At 42.5% G+C, this 12,480-nt stretch overlaps 1 protein-coding gene across 2 annotated transcripts in view; it reads left to right on the forward strand.

The window, feature by feature from the left end:
- The window catches only part of CEP164 (centrosomal protein 164), a 128,805-nt gene that overhangs the window by 66,324 nt on the left and 50,001 nt on the right, over positions 1 to 12,480 (forward strand). For both annotated transcript variants that reach the window (XM_077456854.1, XM_077456855.1), the window contains 5 exons: positions 1,311 to 1,388; positions 1,535 to 1,654; positions 2,703 to 2,825; positions 3,572 to 3,715; positions 11,853 to 11,936. In XM_077456854.1, coding sequence (XP_077312980.1) covers positions 1,311 to 1,388; positions 1,535 to 1,654; positions 2,703 to 2,825; positions 3,572 to 3,715; positions 11,853 to 11,936 — 549 coding nt within the window. The remainder of the gene's footprint in view (positions 1 to 1,310; positions 1,389 to 1,534; positions 1,655 to 2,702; positions 2,826 to 3,571; positions 3,716 to 11,852; positions 11,937 to 12,480) is intronic.

A 12,480-nucleotide genomic window follows, 5' to 3' on the forward strand; every position in this document is an offset into this window, starting at 1 on the left:
TTTTTTTTTCCTGCCGTATTTTGTTGTTTTGGAATAACTTATACTGTGATATTGAATTTGTGGCCCTGTTTGCTGCAGTCTCACAGCCTGCATAGTCCCATTGGGAAAATTTGATTTTAATTGACTACTGAGATGCAGATCCAAAGGGGGCTATACCATGAAGAATTCAGTTCCATGATATAGTTAAAAGTCTATATACAGACCTCAGTTGGCCACATCCATCAACTGACATGCAGCTTACCCAGTTTTTGAAATGTCAGATTTAAAAAAAAATATGAATTATTATAAGCTCATCTAAAGCTTTGAATATAATTTACCTATAAACTGCACTGTATAGCCGTATTGACAGTCATCAGGAGATTGACCAGCATTTAATAGTTGTGCATGTTAAAGTGGAGGGCCACCCTGAAAAAAAAAAATACATAAAAAATTAGAAAAAAATCAGAAAAAAAAATGATAAAAAATGTTTTTTTTTTAACTTACCAGAAATGCCTTTTGCTAGGCACATCGTCCTAATCTGCCTCTTCCTCCTCTGCAGAGATCTTCTATCTCCTCTCCTCCGTGCGGCGTCTTCTGGGTAATGGGTCGCGCTGTGTTCTGGGAACAGTGTGTCCCAGAACACAGCGCGCCCCATTCACAAAGCGCTGCGAGACTCGCGCATGCGCAGTAGGAAACGGGCAATGAAGCCGCAAGTCTCCACTGCCTGTTTCCCTTAGCCAAAATGGTGGCGCCGGGACCCGAGAGCCGAGGGACGGGTCAGCCTCGGGCGGTCGACATCGCGGGCTCCCTGGACAGGTAAGTGTGCTTATTAAAAGTCAGCAGCTACAGTGTTTGCAGCTGCTGACTTTTACAATTTATTTATTTTTTTAAACCGGTCCTCCTCTTTAAGTAAAAATGTACTCCTTTTGGGTGTGATCATTATGTTTCAGTGACCATAAGAGGTTATTTAGGAAAGGCAAATGAACTTTGCACTAAAAGTGCAAACTACACTTGAATTTCACTGAAAGTGCACTTGGAAGTGCAGTCACTGTAGATCCGAGGGGGACATGCAAGGAAAATAAAAAGCAGCATTTTAGCTTGCATATGAATGGATGAGAAAATCAATTCCACTAATTTCAGATCTACCCCTTAGATTTACAGCGATTGCACTTTCAGTGAAATTTTTCAAGTGCAGTTTGTAGTGCAAAGTGGTTTTGCCTTTCTTAAATAACCCCCATAATCTGTATGCCTCTGCAGATTTCAACTATTCAACATATCTGTGATTCTTGCTGCTGTTTGCTCACTAATTTTCTTCTACTCATTGAATGTAGGCCCTTGAGTTATTGGAGAATAACAATGTGCTGGAACTGGAGCAGCTCAAAGCAGCAGCTACAGAGAAGCACCAGAAGGTGAAAACAGCATTATTTGAATATTCCTTTTTTGCTTGTTTTGTCCTTCTTATCTATATAACTACCACTGTAATTGTTGCTATTTTACCAGGTCTTATTAATTTGACGTGAAACAATTCCTCACACATGTTATTCCTCTTGCACAGGAAATGTCTGATCTGCAGAATGCCAGACCTTCAGTGCAGCTGACCGAAGTTTCCCAAGTTCCAAGTAATTTACACCTTACTGATAAAAAAATGGCTCATGTCTTGGACTTTGAAAAAGAGGTAACATATTATATTAATATTTCTATGTAGTTCCAGGATAAATTATTTTATTTTTGATTACTTTTTTGATAACCTTTGTAAAGTATTTATATTTTGATTAATAAGCAACACCTCTTTTTCATTAATTTCCACTCTTTTTGCATATGATCGCTGGAGGAAGGTTAGTTTGTGTTTTTAAGGGCGCTTTCACACTAGACCACAGCCCAAAACGCCACTGTCCGCACACTATACTCTATACCAGGGATATGTAATTAGCGGACCTCCAGCTGTTGCAAAACTACAAGTCCCATCATGCCTGGGTGTCATGCTTGTGGCTGTCAGAGTCTTGCTATGCCTCATGGGATTTGTAGTTCTGCAACAGCTGGAGGTCCGCTAATTGCATATCCTGGCTCTATACACTATCTAGCATCTTAGTGTGCAGGGAGCAGTGTTTTAAACTACAAAGCTGTGTGGGAGGGGATGGTGTAATGCATGTTTTATCGCATTACAAAGCTTCCTTTGTGGGGGTTTTTTTTTGTAATTTTTATTTAAAGTGCACAAAGTGAAAATTCATTGATATCACTGCACAGCAGCAGGATACAGGGCCATCCAGAGCTATGTTGCATAATATTTCACAGCTCTGGAATTCAAAGAAACCATGCATTCTAGATTGAACATTAAACACAGAAAAGTATTGTTTTCTATGTGTCTTTGGAGTTACCTGCATTTACCAATGAGGAAGAATGGCACATAATGCTGAGTGACAGATGTGCCAGTCATAAAAACACTCTCCCTAGTGCAGCAATAGTAACAGGCAGAATCTTGGTGGCACACTTGGCTAAAGTAGACTTTATACATGATTTTTCTAAAATATACAAAAAAGTGTCCAGCTCCTATAACTTTCATTGAAAAAGATTACATTTTGAATGTGGTCACTTTGCGCAACAGCCCTACACTTTAATTTTATATTTATTGTGGTATTAAAAGGAGCAATAACAAGTTGTATCTGACCTTTGATTTATAAAAAAAGAAAAAAATGTAATGGCTTAATTTGTGACTCAATATCTAGATGAGTGATCTCCTGCAGGAAAAACGTAATGAGGTACAGAGAGAACATGAAAGGAAATTAGACCGTATGAAAGAAGAACACAGGCAAGAAATGGAAAAAGTGCGGAAGCAATTTGAAGAGGAGGTATATAGAAATTACTTTACTAATTATGTGTTTATTGCCCTGGAGAATACTGTAACAACAGGGAGTTTGTAAATAAATGCTTTTTTACCTATGCATAACCTATTCCTATGCAAATAAGCCCCTACCAAAGGTGAAAAAACTTGTAGGGAGTACCCAATTACACATGGCCTGCCATTTTATTTGCATACATGACCAATCTTAAAATTAAGGTTTTTGTTGGCACCAGCAAAGAGTGTCTGACCCAGTAAATACAGTAGGTCATTCACTTAAGCCAGTCCCTGCTGAACTGACCAAATTTACATCCAAATATGGGCACCCTGGTTGTGCAAAAGTCGATCTATCAATTGATTTGTATACAACCAGCCTGTTGGTTTCTTCCCAAATGATTAGTGCTGCCGGCTATAGCCGACAACACTAATCATTATGTGCTGCTTGGCAGGGAAGATTTCCTGCACCTTCCACCTGCAGAACACAATAGTGCTGTTGGAGGGATTATGCAATTTTCTTTCCTTCCATCACAGGAGGAAAGAAAGAAAGAAAATTGCTCAATTCCCCCATCAACCCAGTTGATGGGGAAATTGAGCAATTTTCTTTCTTTCCTCCTGTGATGGAAGGAAAGACATTTGCCTCGCTAAAAACTCTTCACTGTCACGTCTAGTTTTTCCCTACTCTTATTAAAAAGTATTTTGTGTCTTCAAAGTGTGACAATGGTCAAAAATTCTTATGCAAGATTTGTTCTATCCCAGGAGCAGACCCGGAGATCACAGATGCTGGAAACATTACAAGATGAATTAGGAAAGCTTGGGAGACAGCATGAAAAGGAGCTGGAAATCCAACGAAAGGAGCATGAAAAACGTCAGGAGGAAAGGCAGCATAGCTACAGGGAGAAGGTAAAATTAGATATTACACCATACATCATCCTTAAAAGAGTACACAAAGTGGAGACATTGCTCAAAGCAGCCAGTAAAGTTTTGACTTCCATTCTGAAATCGAATACGATTATGTTTGACAGAGCTGTGGATGATACTTCTGCTTTTCCTTTTTTGCAGTTTTCGTATATATATATATATATATATATATATATATATATATATATATATATATATATATATATATATATATATATATATATATATATATATATATATATATATATATATATATATATATATATATGGGATGGTTTCCATTGTATAGAAGTTTCTTGTTGAACAAAGTTTTTTATTAAGCAAAACTGTATACATATCAAGTACAATAATCATACAGTTATGACCTCTATTTTGAGGTGAAAGTGATGCACAATACTGTTACAGTACATAATATAACCAGTTTATGTTGATGGGCACTTATGTAAGCTTTTGTGGCACTTGGTACAAAATAAAGGAATACAACATTGACAAAAATTAGTATGTTTGTGTGAAGAAATATTATAGTAATTAGGCACAAGCTTCGGATTCCTGTAGCCATCGGTCCCACATTTTATTGTATTTGTGAGGTAAGGTTGTGTTTATGTCCACCTTCCATTCTGTGATGTCTGGGGGTACTGATCTCATCCATTTTTTGGCAATGATTTTTCTGCCTGAGAAGAGAGTTTCATAAAGAAATATTTTGGTGTATTTGTCTGAAATGTCGAGAAATATCCCAAGGAGGCATTATTTTGGGTCCAGCGCTAAGGGGGAGCCCATATTGTCATGTAGGAAGATCATGATTTGTTTCCAAAGACCTTGTATTTTAGGACAGGACCATATGAGGTAGTAGAATGTGCTAGTTTTGAGGCCATACATTGGGCATGTGGTGGATTGATCTCTCTTTTATCTAGCTATCCTGAGGGGGGTAAGTATGCCCAATGAAGTATATATATTGGGGATAACCTGTCCGAGAGCTTTGGGGACATTTCCCTGCAGTACTCCAATGCCTCCTCCCACTCCTCGTCCTCCATTGGTCCCACTTCCCCCTCCCAGCAGGGCTTTAGGTTGTATGCCATTTTGGTGGCGACAGGTGAAATGAGCATGTTATAGAAAATATATTAGCTTTTTGGGGTCTGTGTTCTTAATTATTGCTATAATAGGGTTGGGGTGGGTTGTGGAAGGGATAGTGGGAACTGTGCTTGGGCTGCATGTCGCAGCTGTAGAAACCTGAACAACATGCAGTTGTGAAGTGCAAATTCTTCCCTGAGTACATTAAAGATCTTAAGGGTCCCGTCAGATAGTATATGGTGTATGTAGTATATTCCCTACGTGATGCAGAGAATCTCTGGGTTCTAGATGTGATGAAATTCCTGTAGGCGCTTGTTGTGTTGTGTGATGGTATCCCTAATTTGGTAGTGGCTAGGTCCCATATACATCTGTACTGATACAGCAAGGACTTTCTGTCATTCCTCGACTCTATACTCACTGCACCCATTGATATTGCTTATATTATGTCCTTGGTGTGATATGCCCAACTCGGGCATAGTAAAGTGAGAAATTGTTCACTGTCTGTCTTGTCTATGTGAAAAAGTTGGGATTGCTGGGATGCAATGTAGTAATGGTTGAAGTCTGGGAGGGCTGTGCTGCCCATATCTGTCGAATTTTTAAATGCTTGCCATGTGAGTTTGTGTCTGTTATTCTCCCAAACAAAGGGTTTAAGGAGGGCTTCAAGTGACTTGATTTTAGGGGTAGGTAGATCGGAGTGTGCCAAAGAAAGTAGAGCACTTTGGGTAAGTGTACCATTTTAAGTAATACAACCCTAGAGGCAGACGGGCCCAGGTATGTATTTTAGATTTGACTAGGGAGAATAATGGCTCAATATTCAATGAGATGTAGTCCGCTGGAGTTCTGGAGATGTGTACCCTTAGGTATTTAATCATATCGACCCTCTGTAATGGCATATTGGTCTGGGACTCTGCGGATGGGAAGCTATCAATTGGCAGAATTTGGGACTTTCCCCAGTTGATTTTGAACCCACAGAATTTCCCGAATTGTTGTTCGATCGTTTGGAGGGCATAATGAAGGGAGGAGCCAGAGTCAGCTAGATATAATAAGGTGTCGTTAGCTTACATACTGATTTTTTTCAGTCAGGGGTCCAAGTTTTAGTCCTTTTGATCTCTGAGTTTGCACGGATAGACATGGCAAGGGGTTCTGCAGCCAGTGCATATAGTAGTGGGGCGAGTGGGCAGCCCTGTCTTGAGCCTCTACTGAGGTCAAACACTGGAGACGGCCATCCGTTCGCCACCACTTTAACTGTTGGGTTTTGATATAGTAATTGGACCCATCTAATGAACTCTGGTCCAAAGCCATATACCTCCAGGCATCTCCAGAGATATTTCCACTCCACCGAATCGAACGCCTTGGCTGTGTCAAGAGTTACCACCACCCGTGTTCCGACATTATCATGTGTGGCTTGTAGATTAATGAAGAGTTTCCGAAGGTTAAATTAAGTATTATGGCCAGGCATGAAACCTACCTGATCAGTTTGTATTGAGGCGAATGAAGAGTGCCTTGGCTAGGATTTTAATGTCGAGTTGTAGTAGGAAAATGGGGAGATATGACTCTGGGTATCCTGGGTCTTTACCTGATTTGGGTATAAGAACTATTGTGGCTTCCCTCATAAATGATGGTAGTGTGAAGGTCTCAAATAGGTCATTGTAAAGGGCCAGTAGTTTAGGGGTGAGTACCTCATTGAAATGAGTGGAACTCTATGGGTAAACCATCAAGCCAGGGGATTTGGATCTGGCAACGCTTGCAACAGCAATGGCTGTTTCCTCAGTGGTAAGAGTTGATCTGGTCTTCAGTTAATTGGGGGAATGAGACACTCTCGAGGAAGAGGTTCATGGGATTTAAGTCCTCAGGGACCATAGATGTATAACGGTCCATAAAGAAATCCCTGAACCTGGAAGTCACACTAGGAGGACCCTAGTCCCTCTGGGACAATGTAAGGTGATAACCACTGGGGATCTATCTTCATTGTGTACTACATAAGCCAGTAGTTTGCCAGCCCTTTCCCCATACTCAACATGCTTTTGTTTGGTGAAGAATGATTTCTGTCTAGCTTAATCATACTGTAATTGGGTCACAACTCTAGTTTGTAATTTAAGCAACTTGGCATGCATCATGGATGGGTCGGTTGTGTACGCATGTTCTGTGGAGGAGAGCTCTGTTACTGCCTTGTCAAAGAATCTGTCTTTATCTTATTGATGTGTGAGATCAGCGAAGACCGGGCATGTAGCTTGAAGGAGTTCCAGCCTACCGAAGGAGAGGCAGAGTGGTCATTCTCTGCAAAGTACCTTCTCCACTCAATTGTAAGTTCGTCATCCTCAGGTTTCAGCAATAGCCAGAACGGGTTTAAAACGCCATGTCTGTGGTGATTTGTCAAGGGGGATACTTAATGTGATTCAGTAGGGGCTGTGGTCTGATAATAGTCTATGACCGAATATCGTTTCTAATAGACGTGCCGCAAGTCTTTTGGGATGTGAGGATAAAATCAATGTGGGACATGGAGTTGTGGGTGGATGAGAAACAGGAGTAAGTGCATGTGTGTGGGAACCTATGCCTCCAGGTGTCTATTACAGTTTGGCAAAAAAGTATTTAGTCAGTCATCAATTGTGCAAGTTCTCCCACATAAAAAGATTAGAGAGGCCTGTACTTGTCATCTTAGGTATACCTCAACTATGAGAGACAAAATGTGGAAACAAATCCAGACAATCACATTGATTTTTGAAAGAATTTATTTGCAAATTATGGTGGAAAATAAGTATTTGGTCAATATCAAAAGTTCTTCTCAATACTTTGTTATATATCCTTTGTTGGCAATGACTGAGGTCAAACGTTTTCTGTAAGTCTTCACAAGGTTGTCACACACTGTTGCTGGTATGTTGGCCCATTCCTCCATGCAGATCTCCTCTAGAGCAGTGACGTTTTGGGGCTGGCGCTAGGCAACACAGACTTTCAACTCCCTCCAAAGGTTTTCTGTGGGGTTGAGATCTGGAGACTGGCTAGGCCACTCCAGGACCTTAAAATGCTTCTTACGAAGCCACTCCTTCATTGCCCGAGAGGTGTGTTTGGGATCATTGTCATGCTGAAATGCCCAGCCATGTTTCATCTTCAATGCCCTTGCTGATGGGAGGAGGTTTGCACTCAAAATCTCACAATACATGGCCCCATTCATTCTTTCATGTACACGGATCAGTCGTCCTATTCCCTTTGCAGAGAAGCAGCCCAAAAGCATGAAGTTGCCACCCCCATGCTTCAAAGTAGGTATGGTGTTCTTTGGTTGCAACTCAGCATTCTCTCTACTCCAAACATGACGAGTTGTGTTTCTACCAAACCGTTCTACTTTGGTTTCATCTGACCATATGACATTCTCCCAATCCTCTTGTGGATCACCCAAATGCTCTCTAGCAAACCTTAGATGGGCCTGGACATGTACTGGCTTAAGCAGGGGGACACGTCTGGCACTGCAGGATCTGAGTCCCTGGCGGCGTAGTGTGTTACTGATGGTAGCCTTTGTTATGTTGGTCCCAGCTCTCTGTAGGGCATTCCCCCCGTGTGGTTCTGGGATTTTTGCTCACTGTTCTTGTGATCATTTTGACCCCACAGGGTGAGATCTTGAGTGGAGCCCCAGATCGAGGGAGATTATCAGTGGTCTTGTATGTCTTCCATTTTCTAATTATTGCTCCCACAGTTGATTTCTTCACACCAAGCTGCTTGCCTATTGCAGATTCAGTCTTCCCAGCCTGGTGCAGGTCTACAATTTTGTTTCTGGTGTCCTTTGACAGCTCTTTGGTCTTCACCATAGAGGCGTTTGGAGTGACTGTTTGAGGTTGTGGACAGGTGTCTATTATACTGATAATAAGTTCAAACAGGTTTCATTAATACAGGAAAAGAGTGGAGGACAGAGGAGCCTCTTAAAGAAGAAGATACAGGTCTGTGAGAGCCAGAAATCTTGCTTGTTTGTAGGTGACCAAATACTTATTTTCCACCATAATTTGCAAATAAATTTGTTCAAAAATCAGACAATGTGATTGTCTAGATTTGTTTCCATGTTTTGTCTCTCATAGTTGAGGTACACCTATGATGACAATTACAGGCCTCTCTCATAATTTTAAGTGGGAGAACTTGCACAATTGGTGGCTGACTAAATACTTTTTTGCCCCACTTTAGGTGAAAGGAGGAAATGAGTTTGGAGTACCTGGTATCTCTGGCTGTCCCCATGGCCAGCAATGGGGGCCTAAGCCTGTCCAGGTCCTTGTTCAATGTAGTGTTGAGATCCCCCATCCAGACTGCTTGTGATGTGGGATGGCGGGTCATAAATGAGAATCCTTCCAAATTATGGGGATGGAAAATGGGTGAAGAACATAGAAGGCTAGGATAAGGAAGGGTTCCCCATATAATTTGGCAGATAGGAACACATAACAGCCCTGTGGATCAGTGCAAGCCTCACATAGTTCAAAGTGTACTGATTTTGCAATGAGTACGGACACTCCTCTGGAATGGGATGCATGGACGGAAACGCCCATCCAACTCATGGGCGTCGGAGAGCCATCTGGAGCCTTCCCTCCACATGTGTCTCAACCAGCACCACAACGTCTGCTTTCTGTTTCTTAAGGAATGTGAAGGCTGCTGAGCGTTTAATCTTCTCGCGTAGGCCCCTCACATTCCAGGTAAGAAATTTTGGGGACGCCATATACATTCTTTTACAAAATGATGCAAAATGAAGACGAACTGTCAGAAACCATGAACCAGACTGAGACAGAAGTACAATGAAATCACACTTGTTTATTAATAAAAAATTAAAAGTTAAATAGAGTAAGCGTAGTCAAAGCAAAGCCAGAGTCCAGTAAGCAGATCGAGTAGTCAGCCAGTCCAGAGTTCAATAACCAGATCGGGTAATCAGCCCAGCCAGAAGTCAGCGATCTAAGTGGAGCAATAGCAAGCAGGATAAGGAGCCAGAAGGGATGTCAGCAAGCTAGCCTTTAATCAGAATCGCAGGAGATGGTTTCTTGTGATGTGACCAAGGCGAAGGCAGAGATGAAGTGAGCTGGACAGCTTTAAGTAGGCAGGTCAGACGAGCAGGATCAAGGACAGCTGAGTAACTGTGGAGAGAGATGAGAGCTGGCAATTAGCTGACGGCTGAGCAGCCAGCCCAGAGAAGAAAGGGCTAAGCCAGCCCTGACAGCAACCCAGTCATATTAAATCCCCTGCCTCTCATGGACAGGGTCTCAGAAATCATCTGACTTGCACATGTCATGGACAGTAATGAACAGAACATAGTATAAATGTACCAATTCAACATTAAGTATACCGTAATTGTTTTACCTGTGTGCGGATTATATCGTACACTTTTTTAAATTCAACAAAAGTATTGGCTTGGCCTCACCTCCCCGCCCTACACCCTTTCCAACTGGTGTGGGCATAATCGCTGAACAAAACCTGAACTGCAGTCAAGGAAAAAAGGGTGGGTTTAAACATGAAAACAAGATGAGATGGATTGAGACACTGAAACTTGAGATAATTTCAGGGTGTCGTCCATATGAGGAGAAAGTCACACATCTGAATAAAGTAGCCCCTGGTACATGCATGGGAAAGACTGGACCTGGCTCTGTAGTGGACTGTTTTTCCTGGAGGTTCATGGGGCAAAGTCACGCTGCACTTTACATGTAGCTGGTAGGACTGCTACAGTCCCAAGGCTCCTGCTACCCGTGTAGCATAAAAGTGTGTACAACTCCAAGGGGGGCATTAGGTGGTAACTCAGTTCAACATGTGTGGTTAATGTCCCACAGTTCCTGATGTGCACATGTCTTAACATGGGTAAGGGGATATGGCAGAGTGTGCAGCCAGGGCATCATGCTCAGTCAATTCCACAACGGTAGCAACAGGTGGATAGCTAGGCACTGTAAAGTGTGGTGCAAAAGTCTAGGCTGGCCATGTAGCTCTGCATGGTAAATAGTGGGACCTTTTGTGCAAAGATAGGATAATGAGCATTATACTCACAGCTTCATCAATCCGCCTTCTCAGGGATAGCGCAGAGTTCTATCCAAGCAATTAACTCTTCAGGGTCTTAGAAGAAGGATGCTCGGCCGTCGTGTTCCACTCTGAGCTGGGCTGGGAGCAGCATGGCGTATTTGATGTGAAGCTTTCTCAATCTGCGCTTGGCCTCCATGAAATTCTGGCAGGAACGCTGGACCTCCGCCGAAAAGTCAGGGAAGATGGCGACTTTGACATTCCCAAAGGGGATGTTACCCCTCTCTCTGGCCAGTCTCAAGGCTATGAATGTGCAGGGGTGGGGCTCCCCGTGGAGGTGGTCTGGCTGGCATGCGGTTTGCTCGCTCAACATCTAGCATGGGGGAGAAGGCCTCTCTACCATAGGATGTGATAAGTAACTTTTCTAAAAACGTGTTAGGGTCTTTACCTTCTGCCCCCTTCGGAAGGCCAATTAGCCGCAGATTACACCTCCTGAACCTGTTCTCCATATCGTCTTGTTTGGGAAATAGCTGCTGTATCTGTTGCTGCATGCGGTCTGACCCTGTCTGTAATGGTGGGATGGCATCCTTCACAGTGTTCAGGCGGGTCTCTGTGGTCTTGACCCGGTCGCGGAATTTTTGTAGGTTTTGTCTGATTAGGGATATGTCTACCTTGACTTCTTCAAGCTGGGCTGTGAGGTTCTGCAAAAAGTTATAGCTTCTAGCAGCTTGTCTGTGTCTCCCGCCGTCTGCTCCTCCCCTGCCTTTACAGCGCCGCCATCTTCCTCTGGCTTCTCTCTATCTTGCCGTCAGTATTGATCCAGCTTTGCCAAGGCAAATTTCTGCCCTTTGATGGGAACATTTTGTCCGTAGTCTGGGGTGCCCTGTGAGGTAGGTCTGGTGCCAGGATACTGTCTTTGGGTTGAAGGATGTCAAGAATTGCAGGATTAACGGACGGAGCTGCTCGGCAAGCGTCCTACTCCATGTATTGTCAGGCCATGCCCATTGTATATACGTTTCACACAGAATATACAGTAAATATGTAGTGCATGATCTCGCTTACATTTCACTGCTTTGTGCGTTTGTAGGAAAAAATTATGGAAGATTTGGAACAAAATCAAGAAATTAGAAGAAAACAACTTATGGTAAAGAGAAGTCAACTACACCAGGAGGTAAGAAATTAGGGTGTGATGTTTTTAGTAAAGATAAGGGCTCATGTACACACAGACATTGACCAACGGTCAAAACCTTCCTATCCTGAACTAATGATACATTAGTGTGATGGTCAGTGGGAAGAATGCTCCTTATCAGGGCCCAGACAAGGGGTGGGATTTGTGTTAGGAGGGGACATTTTTGGGTTGTTAGTGTTTTGGAGGTGGGGGGAATTTATGCTCAGAGGGAAAACTTGAGGGGCAGAGGATTTGGGGAAAGAAAGGATTTGAGCTGGGAGCGGGATTTGTACTGGAAGAGGGGGACATTTTATTTGGGGCAAATTTTGGCTTGCAAAGGGAATTTATTCTTAGCGGGTAAGTGTGAAGATTAGTGCTAGAATTTTTTGGGAGTGGAGTTTTTTTTTGCTGAAACTTAATACTCATACATTTTGAGAAAGGGGGGGGCGCTATTTGGCATCTTTGCCCTGGGCACTATTAACCTTGTCCCAACACTGCTTCCTACACCTGTGGTCATTAGGAAAACTACCTTACAGTTAACTAAAAA

Source organism: Lithobates pipiens, unplaced genomic scaffold, assembly GCF_037356315.1.
Source record: "Lithobates pipiens isolate NorthernLeopardFrog02 unplaced genomic scaffold, aLitPip1_a1.2 Scaffold_27, whole genome shotgun sequence".
Taxonomy (NCBI): Eukaryota; Metazoa; Chordata; class Amphibia; order Anura; family Ranidae; genus Lithobates; species Lithobates pipiens.